Consider the following 27,062-nt stretch of genomic DNA (forward strand, 5'->3'; position numbering starts at 1 on the left):
GTAGAGGGAAGGCAGAAAAGATAGGCTGCTAGAGAAGCCACTGACATAAATAAATAAATAAATAGGCCGTCACTTGGCTGTGACCTTTCCCAATGATAATTCTCTTGAGTGTGCTGTTGCTAGGCTTGACAAATATTTGCCTCAGGGTGAATGAACACCACAATGAAATTTTTTAAGGCCTCAATTCTTTGTTTAAACATCCCAATTTCTTCCTCAGGGATGCCCGGAATTTATGTGGCTAATTATTTCTAAAATAATGTCACTTCTGCTAAATAAACACATCTCCTTTTTTTTTTTTCTCCTTAAATAGGAATTAAGCATCTAAGTGCTCTCAAGGGTTATTTCTGTAAGACATCTTCTGCATGCTAGCAAATGAACCCAAGGCTAATAAGATACATGATAATTATAACACGTCTGGCTAAGAGACGTTCTTCTACGCGTAAATATTTCATGGATCCAGCACCATGCGATGGTGCCTGCAGAGTAAATTACTGTCTCCACGAGCCCTGGGGAAACTTAGCCCCTTCCCATTAATCAGCTCCTCTAGGTTTTTGTACCTAGAATGGTGTTTCAAGAAATCAGGATCCATTAAAAGGAGAAATAGACATTAGCACTATTTATGAAGAGGAAGCACTACTGAGCTCTTACATCCAACATGGGTGGCCATCACAAGGCTTACCCCAGTGGGGCGGAGGATGCTGGCCTGAAAGGAAACTGAGCTACATCTAGTGAACATGTAAAAAGACAGTCCACTTTACCTCATTCTCTGGGGTGGGCGATGGCGTTACAGAACTAAGTGACCCTTTCCTAGAGCCGTGGAGATCTGCTGGGATGGAGACAGGCCGTTCCCATTGAGTCGTCCCTGTTGGGATGTGCCAGTAATAGGTCCCGGCAATGTCATTGACTCTCTTCCAGCCCGGCGGCAAATCGGGATCTGTCTGAAATGAGTGATCACTCCAGATATCTGCTGGGAGATGGAGAGAGAGAGAGAAAAAAAAAACCACACTATTAAAGGAGAAAAAGAAAACTTCCAACAGCCAGGCAAACCCGACACCCAGAAATGTCTGCACTGAACTGAGAAGAACCTACCATATAAAATGTGGTGAAAGGGGTAATTGAGAGGAGACAGAACTGGAAAGACTGGTGGCCATCTCTGGTATAATGACCTTATTTTCAAGTCACCCCATACCTCCAAGAACCTCAAGCTAAAGCTCCATGAATCATAACCAAACGTGAAGACAAATTCCAATTGTTTACGTACAGAGCCTGCCGGATCCCGCTGTCAATCAGACTGACTGACTGGCATTATACATCCTTCCTGGCTATAAGTCTAAGTTTCTGTAACCGCTTTCTATAGATAAAGCACTGGTTTGCATCCAGACACCCACAGAGGAGCAGTGTCTTTTTGAGGACTCCAGGACTCTGCACTGCACACTTTTAGGAAGAACAAGCTGAAATAAATAGCTGTGGAATTCAACAAAAGGCCAGACTGGCTTCAAAACTGGGTCAGTAATGTAAACACATGGAAGAAGGTGGGAGTGAGAGGCTATACAGAATGGTGGAGAGTGTGGCAAATGGGCAACCATCTGCAGAGTCCAAAGACATTCAAATCCAATCAATAGCCCTTAAGCAAAGTAGGTGCCAAATAAAATTCACACTCTGGACAATTTCTCAGTTTACTGAGGAGTTATTTGCTTTAAAACCTTTTTCTTCCTACTCTTGAGTTGAACCTACTAAGGGAAAAACAGCACAAAAGAAAAGAAGCAGGGTGAGAATTTCAGAGGTGGAAGGATCATGAAGTCCCAGAGTAACTGTATCTGTGAGGGTAGGCTGGCCTCCTGGGCTCTAGACTTCTGTTCTATTCTGAGGGTCTGAGCCTTTTCTAGAGTTGTACACAAAGCTAGAATGTTTTATTGCACTTCCAGTGAGGACACATGTGGGTCTTGCTCAGTACAACATTGTATAATGTGGGCACCCATTACTGAAGCTGTTATAGATAGGACAGAAGAAAAGGAGAAGCCAGACAAAGAGGCTGGTCAAGTCCATGGGCATAGACATGCATCCACACTGTTGCAAGTCCATGGGCATAAATGTGCATCCACACTGTTGCAAGTACATGGGCACAGCCATGCATCCACACTGTTGCAAGTCCATGGGCACAGCCGTGCATCCACACTGTTGCACTATTCTCATTTCAGCTTGCTAGAGGCAAAACTGCCACAAGTCTCAAACTATGGTGGAAACATTGCCTTCTATCCACAGAAATATTAAGCATGATTATGTAATTCCAAATTAACAACATCTGCAGCAAAGACTCTAACCAATAACCAAATGTTTTTATATTCCCCATTCCTGCCCCACTTTCAGGAGATAAAATTTTTTTTTTCTGATAGCCTTTGTTTTTAGCATCTCAACTGGGGAAGGGAAAGTAAAATGCAGAGGACTTAAATTGGAGAAACCTGGAGTGTGTCTATGGCTCCCAGACAAAAAGGTCTGGGGTTAAAATAGGAAAGGAATGAAAAGGCACTCTCTCTACCTCTGCGGTTTATGACGTCTGTATATTTATACTGGAGAGTGAGGAACAGCTATGCACACCACCAGAATATGAATTCATGTCAGACCAAGGACAAAGAGCAAGGTCTGTAGCTTTTAAGCCATGTTGCTTCCTACAGTGTGTGAGGGGAATTTTGCACCAGATAGCAGGAATTGACTTGTTCTATATTGAACCAAACACACTGCATTTTTACCTGGTTTGTATTTTAAATTTCTGATGAGATTGTACTGGAAAAGTACTTCAAAGGGGGGCTTATTCTGGTGCTAAAACTAGATGACAATGGTGGTGGTAGAAGACGTAGCAAGGCTCCAATATTCACAGCATCCTGTCCAGAAGCATCCCAAACTAGTGTAAGGGTTAAGCACTGGGAGGGCAGGAAGATATTATGTTGTCTCATCCCCAGCCCCAAACAGGTACTCAGGGGTAGATGGATGCATGGAGGATGGGTGGATATTTGGATGGATGATGGATGTTCAGATGGATCAATAGATGGGTGTTTGGGTAGATGAATGATGGATGATGTGATGGATGGATGTTTGGGTAGATGAGAGTTGGAAGAATGGATAGATTAATGGATAGATGAATAAGGTGGAAGAAATTAATGAATGAACTAGGTCTTCCAATAGCAAACTTGGTGCCTAACAGAAGAGGAATTCTGAGATATCAGTTGTGTACAAACCACTGACACTTATGTGGGGTCACTGTCTGTTTCTTTCAACGGCACGTGTGACTATCCTCGCAGGTAACAGAGACAGGGTTAGTCGTCTACTTCAATATCTGCAGTTCTACATTTGCGGATGAAAGTAACGGAGAGTGTGACACACGCTTTGATAGATCTTCTGGGAGGGCTGAGATCACAATGGGATGCTCTTACTTTCAGTGGCAATCTCCTAAATGATGTCTATATCAGAGAAATTGTTTGTCCTTGGGTGGGTCATACGCCACAGTAATCTTGGGTGTTACAACCAGCATTAGAATGCAAAAGTTCACCATGGGAACTAACTGGAACTAAGAGCAACTGTAGGGTCTCAATGAAAGATGGGTCAGAGAAGGAGACTGGCAGAAAAGACCAAATGTCTCCAGAGTACTTTTAATATCTCAGTTCTCAGCACAACATTCTTATGTAGGCATCAACTTGGCAAACAATAAAAAGCACTATGCCCAAGGGCAGGTAGGTCAAACAATGAGAACTTGTATACATTGTATATACTTATATAGATTGTATATACTTGTATACATTGTATATACTTGTATACATTGGAGGGGAATCTGAATATAAGCACGCTGAAAACAGAAGAGTATCTTTAACTAATAAAGACTTTTCTGAGTCATGCCACTGCTGGGCTCTTTGAATTGTTTTGAAGTCACACATTGTGGCCCAGCAATTGCACACCTGGTATACGTCCTAGAGAACCCACACATGTGTATTAGGTATTCAGACCACAGTAGCAACATTAAAATGGTCCCAAGCTCAAAACAACTCAGACCTCCTTTAATAGAGGAATGAGAAAATTACAGACGATTAAGTAAATAACAAAAATGAGCCAAATACAGCTGCACATAACAATACAAAGTTCACAACGGGCCACAGATGGAAAGGAAGAGGACAAAAGACACTGTGTGAACTACATTTCCATTCGAACGAAATCCAACCATTAATTATTTAGTGACAGACATAAATGTTTTAAACTGTCAAGGATTGCAAACACACAGTTATCACATACAAAAAAATATAAGCTAATGAACAGCCAAAGTGTGGTGGGGTGGTGGTAGAGGGTGTTGGTTTTGATTAGAGAAAGGTAAGCCCGAGTCACTCCATAGTCTAAAAGTTTCCATTGGGTGGTGACATGGATACTCCCTTTATAAGCAAACACACACACACACACACACACACACACACACACGAAGTTAGTCATGTCAGAGTATTTTCAATATCTTTAAGGACGATCCACCACCCCTCAAAAAACCCCAAAATAACAAAAATACAAAACCCACAAGGGGTTCATTCAAGACTCCAAAGAGCCTGGCCATGATATTATATGGCCTGGCCTGGGGATGAATGGGATGCCTTAGGGCATCTTCTTACCTGGCTAAGCAATTCTCTATACGAATGAGCCTGATCAAACCAGACAACTTCTTAAAACTTCACAACAGAGCAGGACACAGTACAGAAATAGCTGTTCGTTAATATGCGCCCCTACTGTTCCCAGGCTATACTTCAGCAACATAGTAATTACCCAACTCACCAAAGTGCCCCCACTACAGTACCAAGGAAAATGCCCAGTATAGAAATCATGAGGTGAAATGGCCACCATGGTTCCAAGAGTAAGGATAACATTAAGATAATCTCCTCGTGACTTTTCTTTCTTTTCTTTTCTCTTCTCTTCTCTTCTCTTCTCTTCTCTTCTCTTCTCTTCTCTTCTCTTCTCTTCTTTCTTTCTTTCTTTCTTTCTTTCTTTCTTTCTTTCTTTCTTTCTTTCTTTCTTTCTTTCTTTCTTTTTGGTTTTTCGAGACAGTGTTTCTCTGTATAGCCCTCACTGTCCTGGAACTCACTTTGTAGACCAGGCTGGCCTTGAACTCAGAAATCCGCCTGCCTCTGCCTCCCAAGTGCTGGGATTAAAGGCGTGCGCCACCACGCCCAGCTCCTCGTGACTTTTCATTGGAGAAATCACCCCAGGTCACTCCAGCAAGGGCAGCCTGGGAAACCAGACCCTCTCACCTGCCCTTCTTTAACAAGATTCTTACTCTTTTGTCTTTCAAGTGTCTGTCTCTCTGTCTCTATCTCTAGAAAAATCACTTCATGACGTTTAAAACCAACTTATCCCATTTAAGGCACAATTCATGCATGTGCTACACTTGGCTTAAGCCTCTCTCAAACACAAATAGAGAGTTGTTTTTTTTTGTTTTTTTTTTGTTTTTGTTGTTGTTGTTGTTTTTTTTTTACGTTTCCTCCTGTGGTCTACAGTCTCCAGAGGTGAAAAAGTCACTTTTCACTGCATAATACATGACTTGTCTACATTTAATGTTCAAGGCAATCCCAGCTAGAAGTCAAGGCCAGATCCTGGTCCTTTAGGCATTCTGTAGCTGTGATGTTATAGATGCTAAGAAGAGTGAGGCTGGCTGGGTGTGGATAGTGTGCTCTTTCCTGCAGGGGCTCAGGGCACACAGCTGCCCTGAGATGAAGGCAGAACTGTTTTCCCCACTTCTAAGGTTTGCAGAGGACAGTAGATGGATTTCAACCAAGGACATAAGGTATGTCCTGATACAGAGCAGGGTCAATTTTTCAGAGACCTGAAAAAAACCTCACCAGTATTGACAGCATGGGGAAGAGGGTAATAAAACATAGGAACCAGGAACGAGAAATGATGGTACAGGGTGGAGACCATGAGACAGTCTCCCATCAAACCATAGTCAAGAACTGAGTAATAACACCAAGATTCTCTATGGATGCCTGGCCTGGAGGCGCCACCACCCAGTACCCTGGGTCCACGGACAAGAATATTCTTCTAATACAGGTCCCCCTTTAAATGCCTGCCTCCCAGATCTAGCCCTGGCAAAGCAGCCTTGGCCATTCTAGCTGCCGTATCTTGCTAGAAGCTAAGCAGAAATCCCAGCCTCCCACACACCATGAAACTGATGCTCCTCTTCCTTCTCTCCCATGGAGCTTGGACTTAAGACGCTTTCTCCCAGTTTCCAGGTTCCTGTCATCACAGAAGCTCACTGGAGGCTGTCACATGCTGAGAGGAGATGCTTTCGGCCAAGAGCTGAAAAGGCACAGGTCTCTCTTCAGAATGAGTCCGTGGTCCTCTCTTGTCTGCATTTTATTGCTATTATTATTATTATTTTTTTAAGCAACAGGAAACAGGAAGTTGGAGAGTAAAAAAAAAAATGGAAAGGCTGACGGCTGCACAAAGTCCCTCTTGGGCCACAAGTAATATGCTTGGCACAGAAACAAGAAGCCCATCTATGAGCAGCAAAGTCCCACCCATTCCAGCCAGCTCGGGCACCAGCCCCATGTGGCTCCCCCTGGCTCCCTCTAGGGTCTGGCGAACTGTGGGGACCTACGGGTCGAGAAGCACCCTTGCCTCTAATCATCCTCTCCCAGGCTCTCTTTCAGGAATCCAAGGGTCAAAGAAAAACAAATCAGCATGGACAACGGCTGGAAACATCCTCTCCTAGACAGAGCACAGAGGAGGTATGGACGGGAAAGTGGGGAGTTTATATTTAGCAAGGTCTGCACTGCTGAGCACAGACTACTGCCCTGAGGTCTCAGAATGGCATCCGCTACCACTGTGTGCCTACTGCTCCCAGGGTCTGTGGTGGTGAGGGAAGATGGATGAAAGTATCCCACAAGCATTTCCTGTCCAGCCTGAGCCAGGCTATGCGGTGGAGCCCAGAGCACACATGCCATTATGATAGACAGGGTGCTGCCCACGTGATGGAAGGCGAGACTCCTCTAACATCTGGGTTGCCTGGTGGCCTAGGGCTCTGCCCGGTGTTTCTGGCTCAAGTGGGAGTAGGCTCAGGAGTTTGCATCTCTAATAGTCATCTCATTGGTTATTCCAGAATCCTAGGTCTTTGAGAGTCACGGGGCTAGGAAGGCTGAAAAGGGCAGTCATTGCTCTATCGAATGTGCTGTGCTGGCTAGTTTTGTGTCAGCTTAACACAAGCTAGAGTCATTTGGGAAGAGGAAACCTCAACTGAGAAAATGTCCCCATCGGACTGGCCCGTGGGCAAACCCGTGAGGCCTTTTCTTGATTAATGATTGATGTGGGAGGGCCAGCTAACTGCAGAGGTGGCCAGCCCTGGTCAAGTGGTTCTGGGTGCTATAAGAAAGCAGGCTGAGGGGCTGGAGAGATGGCTCAGTGGTTAAGAGACTGCTCTTCTGAAGGTCCTGAGTTCAAATCTCAGAAACCACATGGTAGCTCACAACCGTCCATAACAAGATCTGACGCCCTCTTCTGGAGTGTCTGAAGGCAGCTACAGTGTACTCACATATAATCAATCAATCAATCAATCTTTAAAAAAAAAAAAAAGAGAAAAGAAAAGAAAGCAGGCTGAGCAAGCCATGAAGGGCAAGCCAGTGATCATTATTTCTCGATGGCCCCTGCTCCTTCCTCAAGTTCCTGTCCTGACTTCCTTGGATGATACACTGTTTGATGGAAGTATAAGGAGAAATAAACCTGTCTTCCCAAAGTTGCTTTTGGTCATGATGTTTATCACAACAATAGGAACCCTAACTAAGATGCACACACACACACACACACACACACACTAACTGAAAGCTTCCTTCTGTTCATTGTTTAGCATCAAGGGTTTCTTATCAACATCCAGAAGGAAGAGGAGGGCAGAGCAATGAAAGAGATGCAAATCAAGAAGAAGCTCTACAGTGAGAGCTGGGTGAGTTCTCTACACAGGATGGTCGGTCTGCAGCGTCTCAGGGCAAGTGGATTCTTCTTAGACTGGGAGGGCAACCGACCTGGCAGACTGAAGAGCAAGAAGGAGTCTGGAAAAAGCCAGATACGCCCCCACAGCAGGAAAGCCACCCTGTGGCTAAGCATTTACTCTTCACACAAAGGGAAAATCTGAAGGTCATGGTTGATGTCTTCCAAGATCAGAAGAACAAGTCACTTGATGCCCCCCTTTCTTTTGGAGAAGAAAAACATCTGTTTCCCAAGGTCTTGGTTGTAGAACGCATTGAGTTCTCCTGTGGTACTGTTAAGTTACAATAAAACCCTTCCAAGTTTGGGGGGTGTTGATGTCCCTTGTTCTTCTGCATATTTTCCTTCAAACACTTACCAGGAAGAGTTTTTAAATGCCTGAAATAGGGAGATATTTATAGTTGAGGGTTCTCCCATTCACGTTGAGGGACTCTTCCAAACAGTACACTCCTTCATGAAAACAAGATTTCTGAAAGTCTGCCACAGACAAGCTCTGCGTTGTGTTGTTATTTCCCCAGTTTAAAAAAAAAAAAAAAAGGCAATTTTCCTTTAAATCAAAAAAACATCACCCATCTAGTCTCATCAAAGTTTTTAAATGAGAACTGACTGGCCTGAGCAGCAGATTGATACTGATCTCTCTCTCTCTCTCTCTCTCTCTCTCTCTCTCTCTCTCTCTCCCTCCCTCCCTCCCTCCCTCCCTCTCCCCCCTCTCTCTCTTGGAAGGGGGAAGAGCTGGTGGTGTAGCAGATGGAGTCCAGGCTTCACTCATGCTAGGCAAGCCCTCTACCACTAAGCCACACCCCTCCACACTCCCCCGCACCCCCCCCCCGCACCCCCTCCAGCCCTCCCCTCCCCTCCCCTGCTTCCCAGCCTCTACAACCAGGGGATGGCCGTTTATGACGAGCAGCTAGGTCTTCAGTGAAGCAGTGTGTTGCCTCATCCCTAAGACAGTCTCACTTTGAGAATGCTTCCTGCTTGGGAGACAGTCTGAGAGAACAGGGCATAGCCCGATGCTCCCTTAAGACAGAAAAGAGCTAGTTCTTTCTAATCTCAGGTTGTTAACCCAAACCAAAGCAACACACGTAGGGGAACTCTCCACACTTACAGACAAAAAGGCATGCCGTGTAAGAGCTAATAAATTACCCAGAAGGATAATTTACATTTGTAAATATCCACTTGCCCAATCAAACCCACACACATCTGAATCTACTGCACTGAGCAACATAGTATTTCACCCACCATTAAAAAGTCTAATTCTGAATGCCCAAACACACACCAAAACACACATGGATTTTCCTACTAGTTACAAAAGGGGACAGTAGATAAAGTCTTGAGGTGACACGTGCTAAGGTAGGCCTGAATCTGCAATGGCCTCCACAGCTCTTGTTTAGCCTGTGATGTGATACTTCAGGCTGGGGGCGGGGTTTGCTCCGGGAGGTGGGGTCTGGTTAGTGGTTCCAGCTATCCCAGTCTGTCTTCTCTGCTTCCTGGATTACTGGGTTGTGAACACTGTCAATCTGCCCCGGTCTTCCCGCAACATGATGGACCAAGCTCCCTCTGAAACCTTAAGCCTTAACTTGTTTAAGCCAGATGATTTTGGTCACAGTGAAGCAAACATAACCAAACACTTAGAATTAGAAGATAGAAAGTGACGCCTACTTCTGGCATGCAATCCCGTGTAATAAAGCAGAATCTACAACTGCCGTTGAGAAGCCTCGGGCTTACGGATCCTCCTTCCTCAAAAACCTTAAAGTATTAACTTTAGACTAGTGAAGTGGCATTACTTTTACTTTTGAGATGTGTAGGTAGAAAACTGCATCGACACCAACAAACTTCCAGGATCTGTAAGCGTAGGCATGATCATGGATACAGAATGCGCTTCAGGGACCACAGTATTAAAATCTGCAGTATGTTGGTGATTTTCTTTCCTTTTTCTTTTTTCTTTCTTTTCTTTTTTTTTCTTTGTTTTTTGTTTTTTTTGTTTTTGTTTTTCGAGACAGGGTTTCTCTATAGCCCTGGCTGTCCTGGAACTCACTTTGTAGACCAGGCTGGCCTCGAACTCAGAAATCCACCTGCCTCTGCCTCCTGAGTGCTGGGATTAAAGGTGTGCACCATCACGCCCGGCTGGTGATTTTTTTCACAAGTCAAAAGACTAAACTACATTTATAGAAAAGCTCCAGGCAGGTCACATTACTTTTTTTTTTCCCCCTAGTTGTTATCCAGTACCCTCTCACCCAGTGACTGACAGGAGGGCACCCTGTTCAATACCAGGGAGGAGTGGGGAAGAGACTAACAAGCCAGATAGCTAGTTCTTTGCCTTCAAGTTCAGGTATCTAGTGCCTGGTCCTAAACTTGGGGTGTCAGGAAGAGCTCAGACTGTGCAAATCAAACAAAGGCCAACTGCAAATCTCATTCAGAGATGACATCTGGGTATCACCCACTCTGCCAGCCCACGTTTACCGGTTTGTTTTCTCATTTTACAGTGGCAGGCACCAGCACCACATTCTCGTAGGGCAGACAGATTTGGAGGTATGTTAAACAGAGTCAGTTTTCTCTTCTATTACTCTGGCAAGGTCTCTACTGTATTTTTCTCTTGGGTTTGTATTTCCTGGGCTGGTCTCTAACACCAATGAGGACAAGACACTAGGTACCTGTTCCAAGTCCAAAGTCACTATTATTGTAAGGCTTAGGATTTGACCTATGCTAAATAACAGAATAACTGATGACTCTTGAGAGTCTTGGGAACGGAAACAAAATTTGGTAACAGTAACAGTCTTTTTGCCATGGTCTTTAAAATCAGAAATTATACATGGGGACATTATAGCACTGCACTCTTTAAAATTAAAATGCACCTACTGTGCTCCTGATGTACAAGGTGCCCTCTCTTCTACTGCATGACATCACCTTGTAAGTTCTGTACCCAATCCTGTCTCATCCGATCCCAGAAAATCTTTTCTCAGTAAAGAAACAGACTTTCACAATGATCGGGAACTTGCTCGCAGTTTTTCTAGTTCTTCAGTTAGGAAAAGTTCATTGTGGTACTTACTCTATGTGTCCAGTGAATTTTAAAGATGAGTAATGAGTGCCTGCTCAGGAACTCAGTGGCACTGAAGCAAATTGTTTAGGCTGCTGGGGGTTTAATGGACAACCTTTACATCTGATTCGAAAACTGAGCTTCAGCGCGTGGTCAGAGAGGAGCACACGAAAGGAGGTTTTCTGAGATGAAGGTCTAAAACATACAGAGGTCAAAGTGGGGGGTTTAAAAAGTCTTTTCTGAGTTTTTTTTTCTTTTGTAAATAAAAACAAAACCAAACAGATTAAAAAAAAAAAACCCAGGATCTTCACTATGTGGTACCCTGGCTGTCCTTGAACTCACAGAAACCTGCTTGCTCCTGCTTCTGAGTGCTGAGATTAATGGTGAGTTAAAAGGCATGTGCACCAACTTTGCTTTTTTTTGGAGAAAAGATTTGGAGAAAATATTTAATCCCCACCCCAATAGAATTTGAAGTGTTATATACAGAAAGCATAAAAATATTCCAATTAATAAAATAATGAGAGAAAGAGAAGTTGAGAAGAAATTTAACTCCCTTCTCTTTCCCTTTCCTTTCCTCCCCTCTTCTCCCTAGAGCTCACCTCCTTATATTATTTTTATATTTTTATTTTGAAGGTTATCTTGTGGTATTACTCAATCTGGGCTTAAATTTGCGATGAATTTTCCTCCTCCTCCCCCTCCCCCTCCCTCTTGTTCTCCTTCTCCGTCTTCTTTTTAGACAGGCTCTCACTATTCAGCCTTCACTGGCCTAGAATTCACTTTGTAGACTAGGTTGGACTTGAACTCCTAAAGATCCACCTGCTCCTGCCTTGAGATTAAAGGTATATGACTACTTTGCCTGGCAATAAGAATTTTAATTTCTCCCTCAAAAACTTCACAAAGTCTTACTTACCTAGTGGAAGAAGTTCCTCAAAAAAGAACCATTTTCCTTCCCACCAAAACAACAAGGAAGTTAGTATATGGGACATAGGCTGTAAAAGGCAGAAACTGACAGTGAAGGCTATACATTGTATCTGGGCTGTTCTGTTTTATAATCACATTATATAATGAGTTAATTATGTGCAATTTTTAAAAGAAAATATATAAGCAAGTTGTAGCAGACATTGAAATGTGTTTATCCATCTCTAATTTTTTCCTCTACGGCAATATAAACTTTGGTTGGACATATGACCACTATATTTTCCAGCCTCCCTTGCAGTTAGGTTTGCCCATGTAGGAAGCATTCTCAACGTAAAGCTGAGGAATTACATGACAATTTGTAAGAGTTTGCCTTTAAAAGGATCTGGTAAGCAGACATTTCTTGCTGCTTGGACCAGTACTGTTGCTTTGAACCATAAAAACAGATTATCCTTGAGGATAGTAGAGTAGGCGAGCAGCAGAAGAAATGGTATGTGAAGTCTTTGGGGAGCAAAGCCATCCTATTAACAGAATGGTACCTCTAAATTGCTATATGAAAAGAGAACACATTTCTATTATAGGAAGTCCCAGTTATCTTAGAGTTCTGAGTTATTAGCAGCAGAACCTAACTCATCTAAGAACAAGAAAATGAATAGCAATCCTCTCACCGAGGAAAGAATCAACTCCCAAGAGGTCTGCTTTGTGCTCTCAGAGGCAAACCCAAACCTGCTGCCACCTAAATTAGAGTCTTTTCAATCCTGTCTTGTGGCGTTCTAAAACAGGGAGCTACTGGAACACAGCTTTCTAAGTTCCCACTCACTCAGTCTCCACAATCCCCGAGTCCCAGCACTTTGACCTTATTTCCAAACATTACCGAACATCACAAGTGTAGGCAGTGGATTGCCCTAACTTGCCACAACTCTTAAGAAGTGTAGACAGGATTCAACTAAAACCAAGCAACAGTCGCCTGTCCTTTTCATTCAATGATTTTAATTCTTTAATCTGCACCTCTTCCTCCCCCAGAACACACAATCCTAAACCAAGGAAAGAAAGTCAAGATTCTCTAGGCAAACTGGGAACACTTTTCTTTACCAGCAATCAAAGAGTGGGAAAGAGCATCTCGGAGAGCTCCACACTCTCAGAGATGCTGGGATGCTGGCAGAAAAGAGGCAGGGGTATTTGCGGATCCCATCTGCCAGGAATGCATGTGTAGAAAGTGTCATGTTTTTAAAAACCTAAAATAGAATATAGTACAATACAATATTAGATGACTGAACCAACATTCCAGGAAAGGACAAAACTGGAATGATTATTCTCAAAACTCTCACACAACAAATCTGTGCTCCAAGTTTATAAGAACTTTTTTTTTTTTTTTTTTTCCTGTAGAGATTAGGATATGGAACTAGTTAGGGCTTAAATCACAAATCCTTAGTAAAAGGCTAAAAACAGATCTAAACTCCTTAATGGAAAGACCACATTTGCTCTGCTCCAAACCTGCCTCACACCACGGGGGGTGGGGGGGCGCAATGTAAATTTTCTGAAGATTAACCAATGCAGGTAACAATGGTCCCCTTTTCTTTCTTCAATTTTGGAGATTCTGGATGTCAAAATAACATCTATGTGGATGAAAGCCCTGGGGAAAGAGGAGGATGCTGAAGGGCAAAGCAGTGTAGAAAGGGAAATGGGAAACAGGCTGGGGAGAGCCTGCTGAATCTGAGTCCTACTTGGCTGTGATGTCCAAAAGGAACCAGAATCCTGCTTGCTATTTTCTGCCCACCCACAGATGTACTAGTAAACCCACTAGGCTTCAGATCCTAGCCAAGATGCTCAAATTATGTTTCTACCAGGAAAAAAAAAAGTTCTTGAGGCAGGCGTTAAGAGATTTCTGATCTACAGGGTCTCGGGGAGAGATTCTAAATTTATTGCTACAGGAATAGTCGTGGGCTCTTTTTTCTTTCTCATCCTAGAATACCATCCGTTCACATGTAACGGCTGATTTATACAAGGTTTTGTCCTGAATTTGCTCCAGTTTTCCCCTTGCTAGATATGTGGATAACGAGTGTCCATTTATAAATGATGGCTTACGTGTCCTTGAATTCAGGAACCGTCCTAAGCATCCCCCGTTTTAATGCTCTCTCCATCACTTTCCCTAGGAAAGACATCCCTATGAAGGAAAGGCTTTTGAGAGAAGTCAGCTTGTCACACAAAAATATCCTTATGTCTCAGGAGTGGGGACTAAGTGGCATTCTTTAGGAGCAAATAAAGCAGATGCCGTGTCAGAGTCCTTCTTGTGGCAGACAAAACAGGGCGACATCAGTGGTGATGCGCAGAGCTTTGTCCTCCAAGGTTGTGTAACTCTCTCCTCAGAGAAGCAAGCCCTGTGTCTTGCTGTGTTACAGACGAGCTGTGATAAATGAACAGAGAGCAGTTTTAGCTTCCCCTTTAGAAGATTACAGTTCAAAGCACCCAACCACGTGGCTAGGAACAAAAAGAGTCAGAAAATACAAGTATTTTGTTGTTAATTCCCTCTGAGGATAGAGACAGTATAAACCACTTATAAAAACTGGAGTTTATTTTAGTATAATTTTCTCTTCTCTTCTCTTCTCTTCTCTTCTCTTCTTCCCTCCCTCCCTCCCTCCCTCCCTCCCTCCCTCCCTCCCTCCCTCCCTCCCTCCCTCCCTCCCTCCCTTTCTGTTATAGAGAGATACCTGTTTAACAATCCCCTTTCTACCCCAATGACTAGCTCATTAAAAAAAAAAAAAAACTACATTTTACTTTGCTGATAGAGTGAGAACTATACAAATAAAGACTATATCTAATCTGCACTTGACCCAGATGTGATCTGGCCACTTGTGAAGCCTTTATCTCTCTTTCTTGTGGCCTTTGGGTCTGTCTGTAAAGGAGTACAGAGATGAGATTTAAGTTGGTAAGTTACCCCATGTGGTAGTTTGAATGAAGATGGCCCCCACAGGCTCATAGGGTGTGGCATTCTTTGAAAGGATTAGGACTGTGGACCTTTTGGAGTAGGTGTGGCCTTACTGGAGGAACTGTGTCACTGGAGGAGGACTTTGAGGTTTCAGAAGCTCAAGCAAGGCCCAGTGTCACTCTCTCTTCCTGCTGTCTGTAGATCCAGATGTAGAACTCTCCGTCCCTCCAACACCACGTCTGCCTGTGCTTTCTGCATTGATTATAATGGACTCAACTTTTGAAATGTAAGCCAGCCCCAGTTACATACCTTCCTTTGAAAGTTCCTGCAGTCATAGTATCTCTTTACAGCAACTGAAACCCTAACTAAAACACCATTCAGAGAGAGAGAGAGAGAGAGAGAGAGAGAGAGAGAGAGAGAGAGAGAGAGAGAGCACATAACTTATCACCTATCTATCAGAACAATCTAATTCAACCTGCAACAGCACTGTTGTATTCTCACTGGGGAAAATGCACAATTATTCCTATACATCTGTGAACTAAAACATATCTTATTTTCTTCTCTCTCCTAGTGATCTATAGGCACTGAGCAGTCTCAAGTCTGTATGTCACGCACCTGTGCATCCGGTTCTACAGAGAGTATGTGCTAGGGGATTCCTAGAAAACTGAACCCAGCAGAGTCCGTCAAACCCTGGAGTAGTACTGTGTAGCACTTGAAACCATGCATTGGATGCGCGTACACTGTATGGACAGAAATTACACAGAAGTATATGGGAGAGAATTATCCTTTAAGGAAAATTTGTCCACTTTCTCAAAACAACGATGCACACTGAAAGAATACTTCTGAAGTTGGCATGAGCCGTTACACACACTGTTACTTGTGGCTCTGCCCCTTCACCTTTTTGTACCTTACTTAGACATTTCTCAGACAAGACTCCTTTCTACTAAGTCTTGCCTCTTACTTCCTGGATAGAATGAACTGACTTCCGCTAACATAGCATTCGACTCCCTCTGCGCCGTGCCCCACCCCCTGCCTCTCTCATCTTACTCCGTCAGGCCACATCTAATCTATTTATCTAGATAATAACTATTAACCTTAGGCAATGCCACATATACTGCTTCCCCAGCTTTTGTCTGTACTATGGGCTGGAATCATCCCCTCCCCCTAAACTAAAACCTGGGTCTCTTCTGCAAACAGTTTTTAATTACTGCCTGCCTTGAAAGGACAGAATCTTCTTGCCACACCCTCCCCTCCTGGCAGAGACAAGCGCCATCAGGTCATTTGATATTCAGTACCATAGTTTCTGCTGTGAGACATTTTTCTCTCAGCTCTTAAACAATGGAGTCAAAGGATCTGTATAGACCTATGACAGATGCCAGGGAAAAATCAAAGTTGTTGTTTTGTTTGTTTTTCTTTTGTCAGGCCTTAATATGCCACGCTCATGTATCTAGAACTTAACACACAGGCAACAAAACACTAGCAAACGTTCTGAGCAGGAAAATTCATATATTTTGAGATTACTGACAACACAGAGAACAGATGAGCTGGAGTTGAGTGTTGTTATATACAAATTATGCATCACAGCACATGTTCAAATATTGCACATCAGTAACAGAAGTGAAAAGACACAGCCAAAATAAGATTGTAAACTCCATATCCAGTACTGTTCAGCTGTCTATAGATTGGAGATTAAAATCCCAGTCACTGGCCATTTAAAAGATTCCCTCCTCCCAGCGTGTAACTGTTGCCATGACAACATGACTTCCAGCTATATCTCTTCAAACAAGCACACCCTTAAAGAGAAAAAAATGAAGCTCAATCAGATTAAATAAAGAATATATTGACCGGTTTTGAAATGGAAAGGAAACATGCTTTAACCCCAGGGTTACCCAATATAACATCTTTGAAATCCCTGCAAGTTACAGAATCGGGATGGATTTCTGTGAAAGCAATTGTATTGTGCTTAGCATCTGTATCCTTTACACATAAGAACACATGTTTAGGTTGCACATATCGGTCCTATAATTTGTGAGGGATTCTCCAAAAGCATTTTTGCCTTTACCCTAATTGCTATTATCCTAAACCTGCCTACCTTAAAGGTGAACCGCCCAGTGACCACCCTTCTGCTGTCTTACCCCTTCTGAAGGGCGGGTGTGCCCTCATCAGGAATGCATCTCGGGATTCAAGAGATGAAAGGGGGTGGGGGTGGGGTCTGGGCTCATCACCCTAAAGTGCTTCATTAGTTCTCCAACCTTCCCAAATTATCTTTATGTAAGACATCATTATAATGGCCTTATAAATTAATTTGGTGACCATGTTACAGCCAATCATGACTCATAAGTAGGAGCTACAAATGGAAGGGGATTTGCGTAAAAGTTTATAAATTGAATCAATTTTCTCATTTCTCCCGTGCATTGAATTTTCAATTAACACTGACTCCCTCCTCCCACTCCACCTTTTTTGCTGCACCAAAAGTATTTCAGAGGAATGAGTTGGGAGTGTGTGTATTGTTTTTGTGTGTCTTTGTCCCAGTCTGTGTGTGTCCCTGTGTGACTGTGTGTCCCTGTGTTCAAGCATGTAAATGCACCTGTGTATAAAGATGTGTATGTACACGTGTGCATGTGGACGTCAGGACAATTACAGGTGACATCAATCCTTAGGTTTCAGCTGCTTTAATAAAAAAAAAAAAAAAAAAAGACTCAACCAGGCAGTGGTGGTGCAAGCCTTTAATCCCAGCACTTGGGAGGCAGAGGCAGGCAGATTTCTGAGTTCGAGGCCAGTCTGGTCTACAGAGTGAGTTCCAGGACAGCCAGGGCTATACAGATAAACTCTTGTCTCGAAAAACTCAAAAAAAAAAAAAAAGCCTCATTTTATTCTATTTTGTTTTATGTGTTTTATGTATAGACAGTGTCTCTCACTGGCCTGGAACTCACCACGTAGACCAGGCTGGCCAGCCAGTGAAGCCCAGAGATCAACCTGTCTCTGCCCACCCCATCCCTTCCCCAGTATTCAGACTGTAAGTGCTCTCCACTTATGTTCATTTCAAGACTGAAGATAACTTATGTGTCTAACCCTCCTTCAGCAATGTCTTGTCAACGGGACCAGAGTATCCCAATGCCGTGGGCTAAACTCAGAGCAAACTCTATCCTCAGAGGCATTTAAGTGTGGAGAGCACCTGGGGTAGCCACACTCACTACAGGCACCACTGGTGAGCAGAAAGCAGGCTTGACAAACTGAGATGCACAGTGCGGACGCTAGGGTGACCGACGAAGTGTTGTGGGGCCCGGTCTGAGCTAATTTTAGCACTACAAGCCCCACGTTCTGAGAAAGCTCAGTCCCAGGCCAGCTGTCACCTTAGGCTCAGCACAAACGGAGGGCTGTCCCTTGTCAAACACTGAAGTGCTCTTTTTCCCTCAAGAACAGCAAACACACATTTGCCCCCTGCCTTTAAGAAGTCTCTCTGGTTCACAGCTCACAGGTCTTTCTGACAAGGCCATCTATTTACCATTTATGCCTCAGAGGTAGAAGGATTTTCCTCACACACAGTTCTCCTCTCAGAATCTCCTGGCTTGAATTTTGAGAGAATAATTCCTATAACCATCCAAAATATATAGATTATATAATTATATATTACATATATTATATATTGTATATATTTACTTTCTACATATAAATCACATATTTATTTTATTATATATACATTATATTGTATATAATTGTGTATAAATATATATAATATAGAATTATATAATACATTATATAATATATTCCTATAACCATCCAGTCAGTATATTTCTACTAACTCATAAACCCCAGGGACACCTAACAAAGAGGGCTATTAACACAGTTCTTCCCTGTGAGACTCTAGGTCTGGGAGGAGGGAAAGATTTTATTCCAAAAACTTAGCCTCTATGTAGAGAAAACACTCCATTGTCTTTATAAACCCGCCTCCACGTTTCTTTGATTTCCTTCGTTAATTTTTTCCACAAGTAATTTCCTCCATTACTCAGGTATCACAGAAGGCAGTCTATAGACAAGCACAGAGAGCAAGTTCTTGGCTCATCTTAACACGGGATGCAGAGACCGGAGTGAGGTCCCCAAGGACTACATTACACATCTTTATGCAGAAATGGGGAAATGGAGAAGTCAGCGGCTCCCTAGTCTCTCCCAGTCTCCCCATCCCAGCCCACTAGAAACACGACTGCTCCTGCATTTGCAGTATTCTTTCCCCGAAATGTTTCCCTTACATGGTCATTCCCAGGAGCAGCCGCTTCCTTTTTAGTAAATGACATTTGAAAAACCACCAAAGAGTCAACAGCTTTAACTTAATCCCGGCAAGACGTCTTAGAGCGCACAAAGAAAATCCGTTACGGTGCTGCGTTTCCCTCTACACCTGCAGGCACTTAATCCAAAATTAGGCTAGGTGTGGGAGGACATATAAGCTTAGTAGTGGGGAAACTGAGGCAGGAAGATTGAATTCAGGCCAGACTCTGTCTTTAAAAAAAAAAAAGAAAGAAAGAAGAAAAAGAAGAGAAAAGAAAAAGAGAAAAATTAGAAAAGGTACTGGCTTAGGTGTGACAGGCCACCACATATGTGTCCCTTCATGTTTAGAGATAGGATCTTAGAACACAGACTAGGCTGGCCTGCAACACAGAGATCCACCCACCTCTGCCTCCAGAGTGCGCCACCAGGTCCAGCCCAGGGATGGGTTTTCACTTCAGTGTAGATCTCAGGGTGGGGTGGGGGTGGGGTGGAGTGGGGACTCAATCAATTTATAAGAACAGTGACCAGAGAAAACAAAAAGAATACTCGGTTTCTGTTTTCAAACAGTGATTCTTAACCTTAGGGGCTGCACGTCAGTTACCCTGCATATCAGATATTTACATTATAATTCATAACAGTAGCAAAGTTACCAGTTATGAGGTAACAACAAAAATAACTTCATAGTTGGGGGCCACCACCACATGAGGAATTATATTAAAGGGTCTCAGCATTGGGAAGGTTGAGAAACACTGCTCTAAAACTATATACAAGTGCTCTCAAAACAACAACAAAAACAAAACACCCTCCCAACTCCCTAAATACAAATCTATACTTGGGCATTACCTTCTAGGATGCTTGCTCTCTAAAGAATTAACTCGAACAATCCTTTCAAAGCCCAAATCCTACTAGATTTAAATTTCCCAACTTAACAGATATCATAAGTCACTCCCAACTTCAAAGAAGCTTCTAGACAGTAAATATCAAGATGAGTTCACTCACATGGTGCAGGGAACATTCGCCAGGCATCAAGCAGTAGTCTGGGTTACGGAGCTTAGCAGGGAGCACAGGAGACCCCAACACTGGCTCTCGGGGCTCACAGCTCGCAGGAAAACCGTGGCATCTAGTTAGCAGTTTGCAGTCACGCTGAGCATTCTAAAAGAAGCCACAGTCCTGTGGCCATTTTAGTCACGGCTAACACAGTTGGGGCCCACTGGACTGTAAGTTCTATGAGCCCAAGGACAGATTTTTAAGTTTGCTCAATGCTTATGTCCCGAGGGCATTACAGAAGGTACTTAAAGATAATTTGTGAAATGAAAAATCTTAGTCTCCACCCTATCAGTCTACAGGAGACTTGTACCTAAATCCCAAATACTCTCTGAGAAGTAGTATTATATGAAATACTAACTTAGAAATTAATTCTGAGTTCGAGGCCAGCCTGGTCTACAAAGTGAGTTCCAGGACAGCCAGGGCTTTACAGAGAAACCCTGTCTCGACCCCCACCCCCCAAAAAAAGAAATTAATTCTTCCTTCTTCTAGGCATATCTGAATGACACAGGCCCTTCACCTTATTATGAAGGCTCGTCTCCAGTTCTTCCAGATCTTCACTGCTCTACTATTCTGTCCTGTGTCCCATGTCACTGGGCCATGTGTGACTCCACAAATGAACACAATCGGGAGGCAGAAGAGGTCAGAGCACTAATTCCCAGCTCTCTCTGCTAGTGAGCAGGTCAGCCAGGGTCGGGGCAGGCCACACCCTCCTCTAGCCATATGTACAAGTCCAGCTCTGCCTGGCTTCTAGGACGCCTCGGCCACTTGGTCCTTGAAAGCCGCCGCTGCCACCCCTCAAAGTTCACCCACTCCTTGAGGTCCTTTGCCACCTTGCTCTCACCCCTAACTTCTCTTTAAACTGGTAACTTTTCCTTTCACTAAAAATCCTCTTTAAACTCAGCTTCCTCACCCCTCCGGGGCAGCCATTTCACCCGAGCGCCCTCAGTCTGGTAACAGAAATGTACCATCCCTTAGCTCTAAGAGCTAGACATCCAGAATGAAGGACTTGGCAGAGCCAGGCTTGCTTCTGAAGCTCCGAGGGAGATGTCTCCTTTGCCCCGTCACTTCCGGGCAGCCCTGACCTGTACTGATGACCGGTAGCTCAGTCCTGCTTTGTCTTTCTGTAGCCATCATCCTCCACCTTCATGTGGTTGCACCCTCTCTGCCAGGGGGTGCCGTTAGATATCTCACTCAACCACTTTCCACATTATTTTTGAGACAGAGATCTCTTGCTGGACCTGAGGCTGGCTGTTTTGGCAAGATTAGTGGGCTAACAAGTCCCAGGGATCCTTCTCGCCCCACCTTCTCATGCTGGGATAACGGGCATGAGCTGCCACGCGTGGCTACTTATGTGAAAACTAAACTCAGATCCTCTTGTTGGTGCAACAGGTACTTTACCAAGTGAGCCATGTTCCTGGCCTTGCCTTTCTCTGGATTAGGGCCCATCTAAACACTTTATTTTAACTTGGCTGAACCTATACTATCACAATAAGGTCAGACTCATAGGTACTAGGGATCCAACATAACTTTTTGGAGGATATAATTCAACACTGTAACAATTCGACACTAACAATAATTACTAGGTCTGAGAATACTTATATCCAGAATTGTTTGAGTGTAGGGAGAACCAGTTACCATAATACATTTTTACCTTTTTTTCTGCCCAGGTCTAATTACACAGCAGATACAATATATGCATGCTCAAACAGACCTCTAAATCAATAAATGAAAGGAGAGCCTGGTGGTTTTATTATATCAATCAGAATTTTAAAAGCCACCAGGTGCGTAGCCATCGGGGTGTTAGGAAGGTTGCGCGCAGTCTGCCTACAGTCATCTCCAAAGCCAGTGTCTCCACGAACCAAGGAGAAACAAATCTCCCAGCGTGGCCTGAGCACAGTGAACAGTTCACTACGCTGCGCCGTCCCTCCAGCTCGTTTCTGAGGTTACATAATATGAATGCGATAACAGGATCCCTGCCCCCAGGAAACTCCAGTGCTCCCGAGGCTGGAACAACTTTACGCGTCAACATTGGTGGATTTGTACACTGAAGCTGGGGGGCTCATTCCTCTGCTTATCGATAGACTCAAAGCTAATCAGGTCTCTTTCTAGAGAGGCTATCACCCCAAATACCAACTGCTACCACAACTGTTTGTCTGTAGCACTGCTAATGGCTGTGTTCTCAAAGTTCTCAAGGTCAGCGCTCGGTGCCTTTCTCTCCACCTGGTCCAAAGCTGGGCTATCCCCTTCCTGATAAGCACACGTTCTCTCCATCCTTTCTTCTACCACTCACTTTCCTCTCACCTGCTCCATCCTGTCTGTGACACTTATGAAACTGGGTTATAAATGTGTCCAAATGACAGTGAGACTGAAAAGGGCTTAGAGGTTCCTCATCCGCACCCCCCCCCCGCCCCCAAATATCCCAGTACTGAGAATGATGGCTTTGGTGGGCAGCTGCGTTTATTATTTCCAAACACCCCTGTTATTCTTAGAAGAAACAGCCTGGGCTATCGTAGTTCCCTAAAACTTGTATATCAGCAGCACCTCCAGTTCCTTTGGGCATAGGACTTTTGTTTTCTCGTTTCTATGATCAATGTCTACCAGGCTCTAGCCCTTGAATTCTCTCCACACCCTCTTGTCAATACCTCTGGGCGTCCACTGATTAGACATAGCTTTGGCATGCTGCTTTAACTGGCCCTGGATGACCTTGCTTCTCATTTTGATGATCCTGGATTTCAGGAGGTCTGAGGACAGACACAGCGCCAAGAGGGAGGAGCTGCTACCTTCCTAGGCCAGGCCAGGCTGATGAGGGGTTGAGGCTCTCACATCCCTAAGTAAATGTGTTTCAGAACACAGCCAAGGAGACCTCTCCCCTGGTTTCTCTAAAGGCTTCTGGCCTTCCTTCAGCTTCCCTCCACTGGTCTAATTCTGCCTATTTTCCGCACCACAGTGGCTTTCTATGTTGAACAGTAAGTGATCACTGCTAACAGTGTCTGACCATACGTTTAAATACTGTCAGACTCTTCCAGTAGAACTGTAGCTCCTTGAGGCTGTAGCCCTCGTGGACGTTACTTCTAGCACAGTACTTGGAACATGGTACCTGTTACTGATACGCGTTGTGGTGGTTTGTATATGCTTGGCCCAGGGAGTGGCACTATTGGGAGCTATGGCCTTGTTGGAGCAGGTGTGTCACTGTGGGTATGGGCTTGAATACCCAACTCCTAGCTGTCTAGTATCTTCCACTAGCAGCCTTCAGATGAAGATGTAGAACTCTCAGCTCCTCCTGCACCATGAGGGGGATGCTGCCATGTTCCTTTCTTGATGATAATGGATTGAACCTCTGAACCTGTAAGTCAGCCCCAAGTAAATGTTGTCCTTATAAGAGTTGCCTTGCTCATAGTGTCTGTTCACAGCACTAAAACCCTAACTAAAACAGGCGTCTTCAGGGTTGGCAGCAACAGTGGTCCCAAGGGTGCTCAACAGTGCTGAGTTATAACTAGGGAGGAGTAAAATACTCTGGTCTGCTGCTGTTCATACAGTGATCACGGATAATCCAGGGTAGACTGCAGAAAGCTTAAAAATTTTGTTTGAATGCTTTTCCCCATATATAAATGCTAATTGTTTTAGGCAAAGAAAAATTCAAACATTATGCAATGTTTACATTTATTGACAGGTTACCTTGTGTCTCATAAATATGTACAGTTTCTATGTTCTATGCATCTGTTAAATAAGGATTGAAAAATACCTTCCTTTATCTGAGCCCTGTGTGAAACGTGCCATATGCTCCCCCTCACACAGCCTTAGGTCTTCAGTTAGCCTAGAAGGGAGAGCCTGACGGTGAGGGGTCCTACGGGTGAGATGACTCTCAGGCTAGGCAATCTAAGTGAAGGATGAAATAAAGGCCACTTCCTCCTCCTCCCTCTGAAAGCCTTGTCCTTCACAAACCAGGGAGCAGACTCTTGACGTTGTTAAAACGTGAACGGTCCAGACTCTAGGGACTCCTGTGAATATATGCATCCTTGCTTAACCCAATCAGGAAATATAAGTTATTCGAAAGACTGCATTTCGGGGTTCTTGCTCTCCCTTCTTGGTTTTCTTCCCTTGTTTGGGACTCCATGGGTAGGGTAGGCTGGTCTTGAAGTTGCAATGCAGCTTAGGATGGCCTTGAGTTCCTGATCTTTCTGGCTCCACCTTCTGGGTGCAGGGATTGGAGGCATGAGTCACTATGCCCAGCTCAAAGACTTAAAAACAAAGTTTTATCATTCCTTTGGGACAAGATTACTAGGAAAACTGTCAGCAGTCATAAGACTCATATAAACTAATGAAAACCTAATTCTAAGGGTATTTTCATTTCTATTATAACCACCATCATTCTTTCTGTCCTCTATAAAACTCAGTTGTGTGGAGTTAGCAACCAATAAAAATTTACTAAAATTAGACTTTGATTCTAAATGATTGGACCATAGGAAGGCAGTGCTGAATGCAAAGATAATCCATCTTCATAGGAGAGACTCAAAAGCAGTTTTAAATGGTGCTCACTGTAATATGAAAGGCACAGTTTACCACTCAGTAAGAAAATTAGCCAAGATGCTAGTTCTTCACCTGACACTAGGGGGCAGGGTTCTGTTTCAACATTCAATTAGCCAATGCATATTATTATTTAGTTTGGGATGCCTGGGAAATATTACTACTGTAAAATCTCCGAAGTTTTAAACAGTAGAAATGTCTCCGAATGCCAGGGTAGCTACATACACTTAGCATCTACGATCACAGAGCCCCTAAGACCGCTAAGCAGCCCATGAACCTACTAGGTGAGGGTGGTCACAATTAGGCCGTGAGTCACATTTCTGGGGCTTGGATGTTAATTCAGGTAACAGAACAGAATGGTATGGAATGCAGTGAGATCTAACTTCTGTCTAACTTCGTCCACACACACAGATGAAACGGCCAGCCCAGCCATCTGAGGAAAGGAAACAGTCCCCAAACCTCCAAATGGGAACCGTTCACCAGGGAATGGGGTGCAGAGGTGTTCAACATCCGGTGTGTCTTTTGCTGTGTTCTTAATAAGCGCTGCTGGATAAACAGTCTGAATTACAATGAACTCAGCATATTTTTAAGGGCACGTGGGGCTTATTAGTGTCAAGGACATCTAAGTATGACATCACATACATCAGAAACGTCGTGCACCCAGAGCGAGATAGCTTCTCAGTCCCGAGGTGAGGTCTAACCTCAGACTAGCGCTTGCTACAGCCCTCACAGATATTTAAATGACTACCGGCAGTGTACCTCAACTGATTTTCTTTGTAGTCTGCATTATTGTTTTCCTAGGCCTAACTAATAATTTAGAATTAAAGTCTAATTTTAGTAAATTTTTATTGATTGCTAACTCCATGCAACTGAGTTTTATAGAGGACAGAAAGAATGATGGTGGTTATAATAAAAATGAAAATGTCCTTAAATTAGTTTTTCATTAGTTTATATGTCTTATGGCTGCTGACAGTTTTCGTAATAATCTCGTCCCAAAGGAATGATAAAACTTCATTTTCAAGTCTTTGAGTGGGGCGTGACAGCTCATGCCTCTAATCCCGACATGCATAAAGCCTTAGGCTCAATTCACATCACCCTTTATACCAAGTGTGTTGCTTCTCGCCTGATAGACCAGCAGGTGAAATCAGAAGTCAAAGGTCACCCTTGGTGAGTCTGAGAGCAGCCTGGGATACATGAGACCATCTCAGTCATTTAATAAATGAATGAATGAGATCACCACAAAGACTGGCCATGATGTCCTTAGCCACCAACAGCCTATGTTCTGATGGAGGTAAAACAGCTATGCACATGCACCCCACCTAACACGAAAGAGAAAGCACAGCAGCATGCTCCGGACACTGGAGGGTGCGGTGGCAATGAGACGCACAGTAAGAGGCTCCGGGTAGAAGAGTGGCAGAATGGTCCAGACATTCTCATAAGCACCTAAGAAAGATGCTATCTTTTATACCTGTAACAAAGTACTGATGCAGAAGACGGCAGAAAGGTAGGCAGGAATGGCTTATTGCTGCAACTGTATCAAACTTCGGGACCTAGACCTTAATTCTGCCTTGACAACTACCACAGGGGTGTAATGAAGTCAGCAAGGGTGTGCTTCACCTTGCGTCAGCCCAGAGGCTGGAACAAATGCTACCTCATCCTAGTCACACCGGCTGGGGGAGGACATCTGGACACTCTTGACCATTACCCACCGAGATTTACATTTGGCAAGAACCATCACGTAGGGTGGATCTAAATCTGTCCGCTGGAGGCTTGGAGACCAAACACTATATAAAAAGCACTGCCTTGTCAGGGAAAGACTTTACTCCAAAAGAAATGCATAACTAGTCAGTCACATCTATACTTGAGTTGTGTTTTTGTTTTTTTTTTTAAACTACCAAGCATCAATGAATGCTTCCCATTGGGAAAAAGCATAGAAAATTACCTAATGGGTATCAATCCAACTGTCAACTACAGAAAGGGCTTTTTGAAAGGCAGCTGAATCACGCCAGCTTTCTCTGGTCCCTACATCACCCACAGCTCTACGACTCTTGACTGTGTTTGCCATTATGAAGATTACTGAGATTTTATGCTCATGCGTAAACAACAATAACAAAAAATCTCATTTTATCCAAGATTCCATTTCACTCAGTAACTAATTCATAACATATTAGAAAGAAGATGCTCTGATTCAAGACGATAACGGCAAATAAGAAAATTACTCATTAATTCAAAATGAGCCCTGGATTTAGTAATTTGAATATTTGGAGCACATCTTTAAAAAATTTAAGAGCTATAGAGGGGGGGAAAAAAGGCAGAAAGTGCCTGGGAAAGCAGCCAGCAGCCAACCCGGCTTTCTCT

At 43.7% G+C, this 27,062-nt stretch overlaps 1 protein-coding gene across 20 annotated transcripts in view; it reads right to left on the reverse strand.

The window, feature by feature from the left end:
* Positions 1-27,062, reverse strand: part of Apbb2 (amyloid beta (A4) precursor protein-binding, family B, member 2) — a 320,340-nt gene that overhangs the window by 100,593 nt on the left and 192,685 nt on the right. For 10 of the 20 annotated variants that reach the window (XM_006503691.4, XM_006503694.4, XM_006503693.4 and 7 more), the window contains one exon: positions 759-967. In XM_006503691.4, coding sequence (XP_006503754.1) covers positions 759-967 — 209 coding nt within the window. Of the gene's footprint in view, positions 1-758; positions 968-11,041; positions 11,237-20,132; positions 23,459-27,062 lie in introns of those variants that run through there. The other 10 variants (XM_030254079.1, XM_030254081.1, XM_030254078.1 and 7 more) reach the window with 3 other exon arrangements.

The sequence above is a fragment of the Mus musculus genome, chromosome 5 (genome assembly GCF_000001635.26).
Source record: "Mus musculus strain C57BL/6J chromosome 5, GRCm38.p6 C57BL/6J".
NCBI classification, from domain to species: Eukaryota; Metazoa; Chordata; class Mammalia; order Rodentia; family Muridae; genus Mus; species Mus musculus.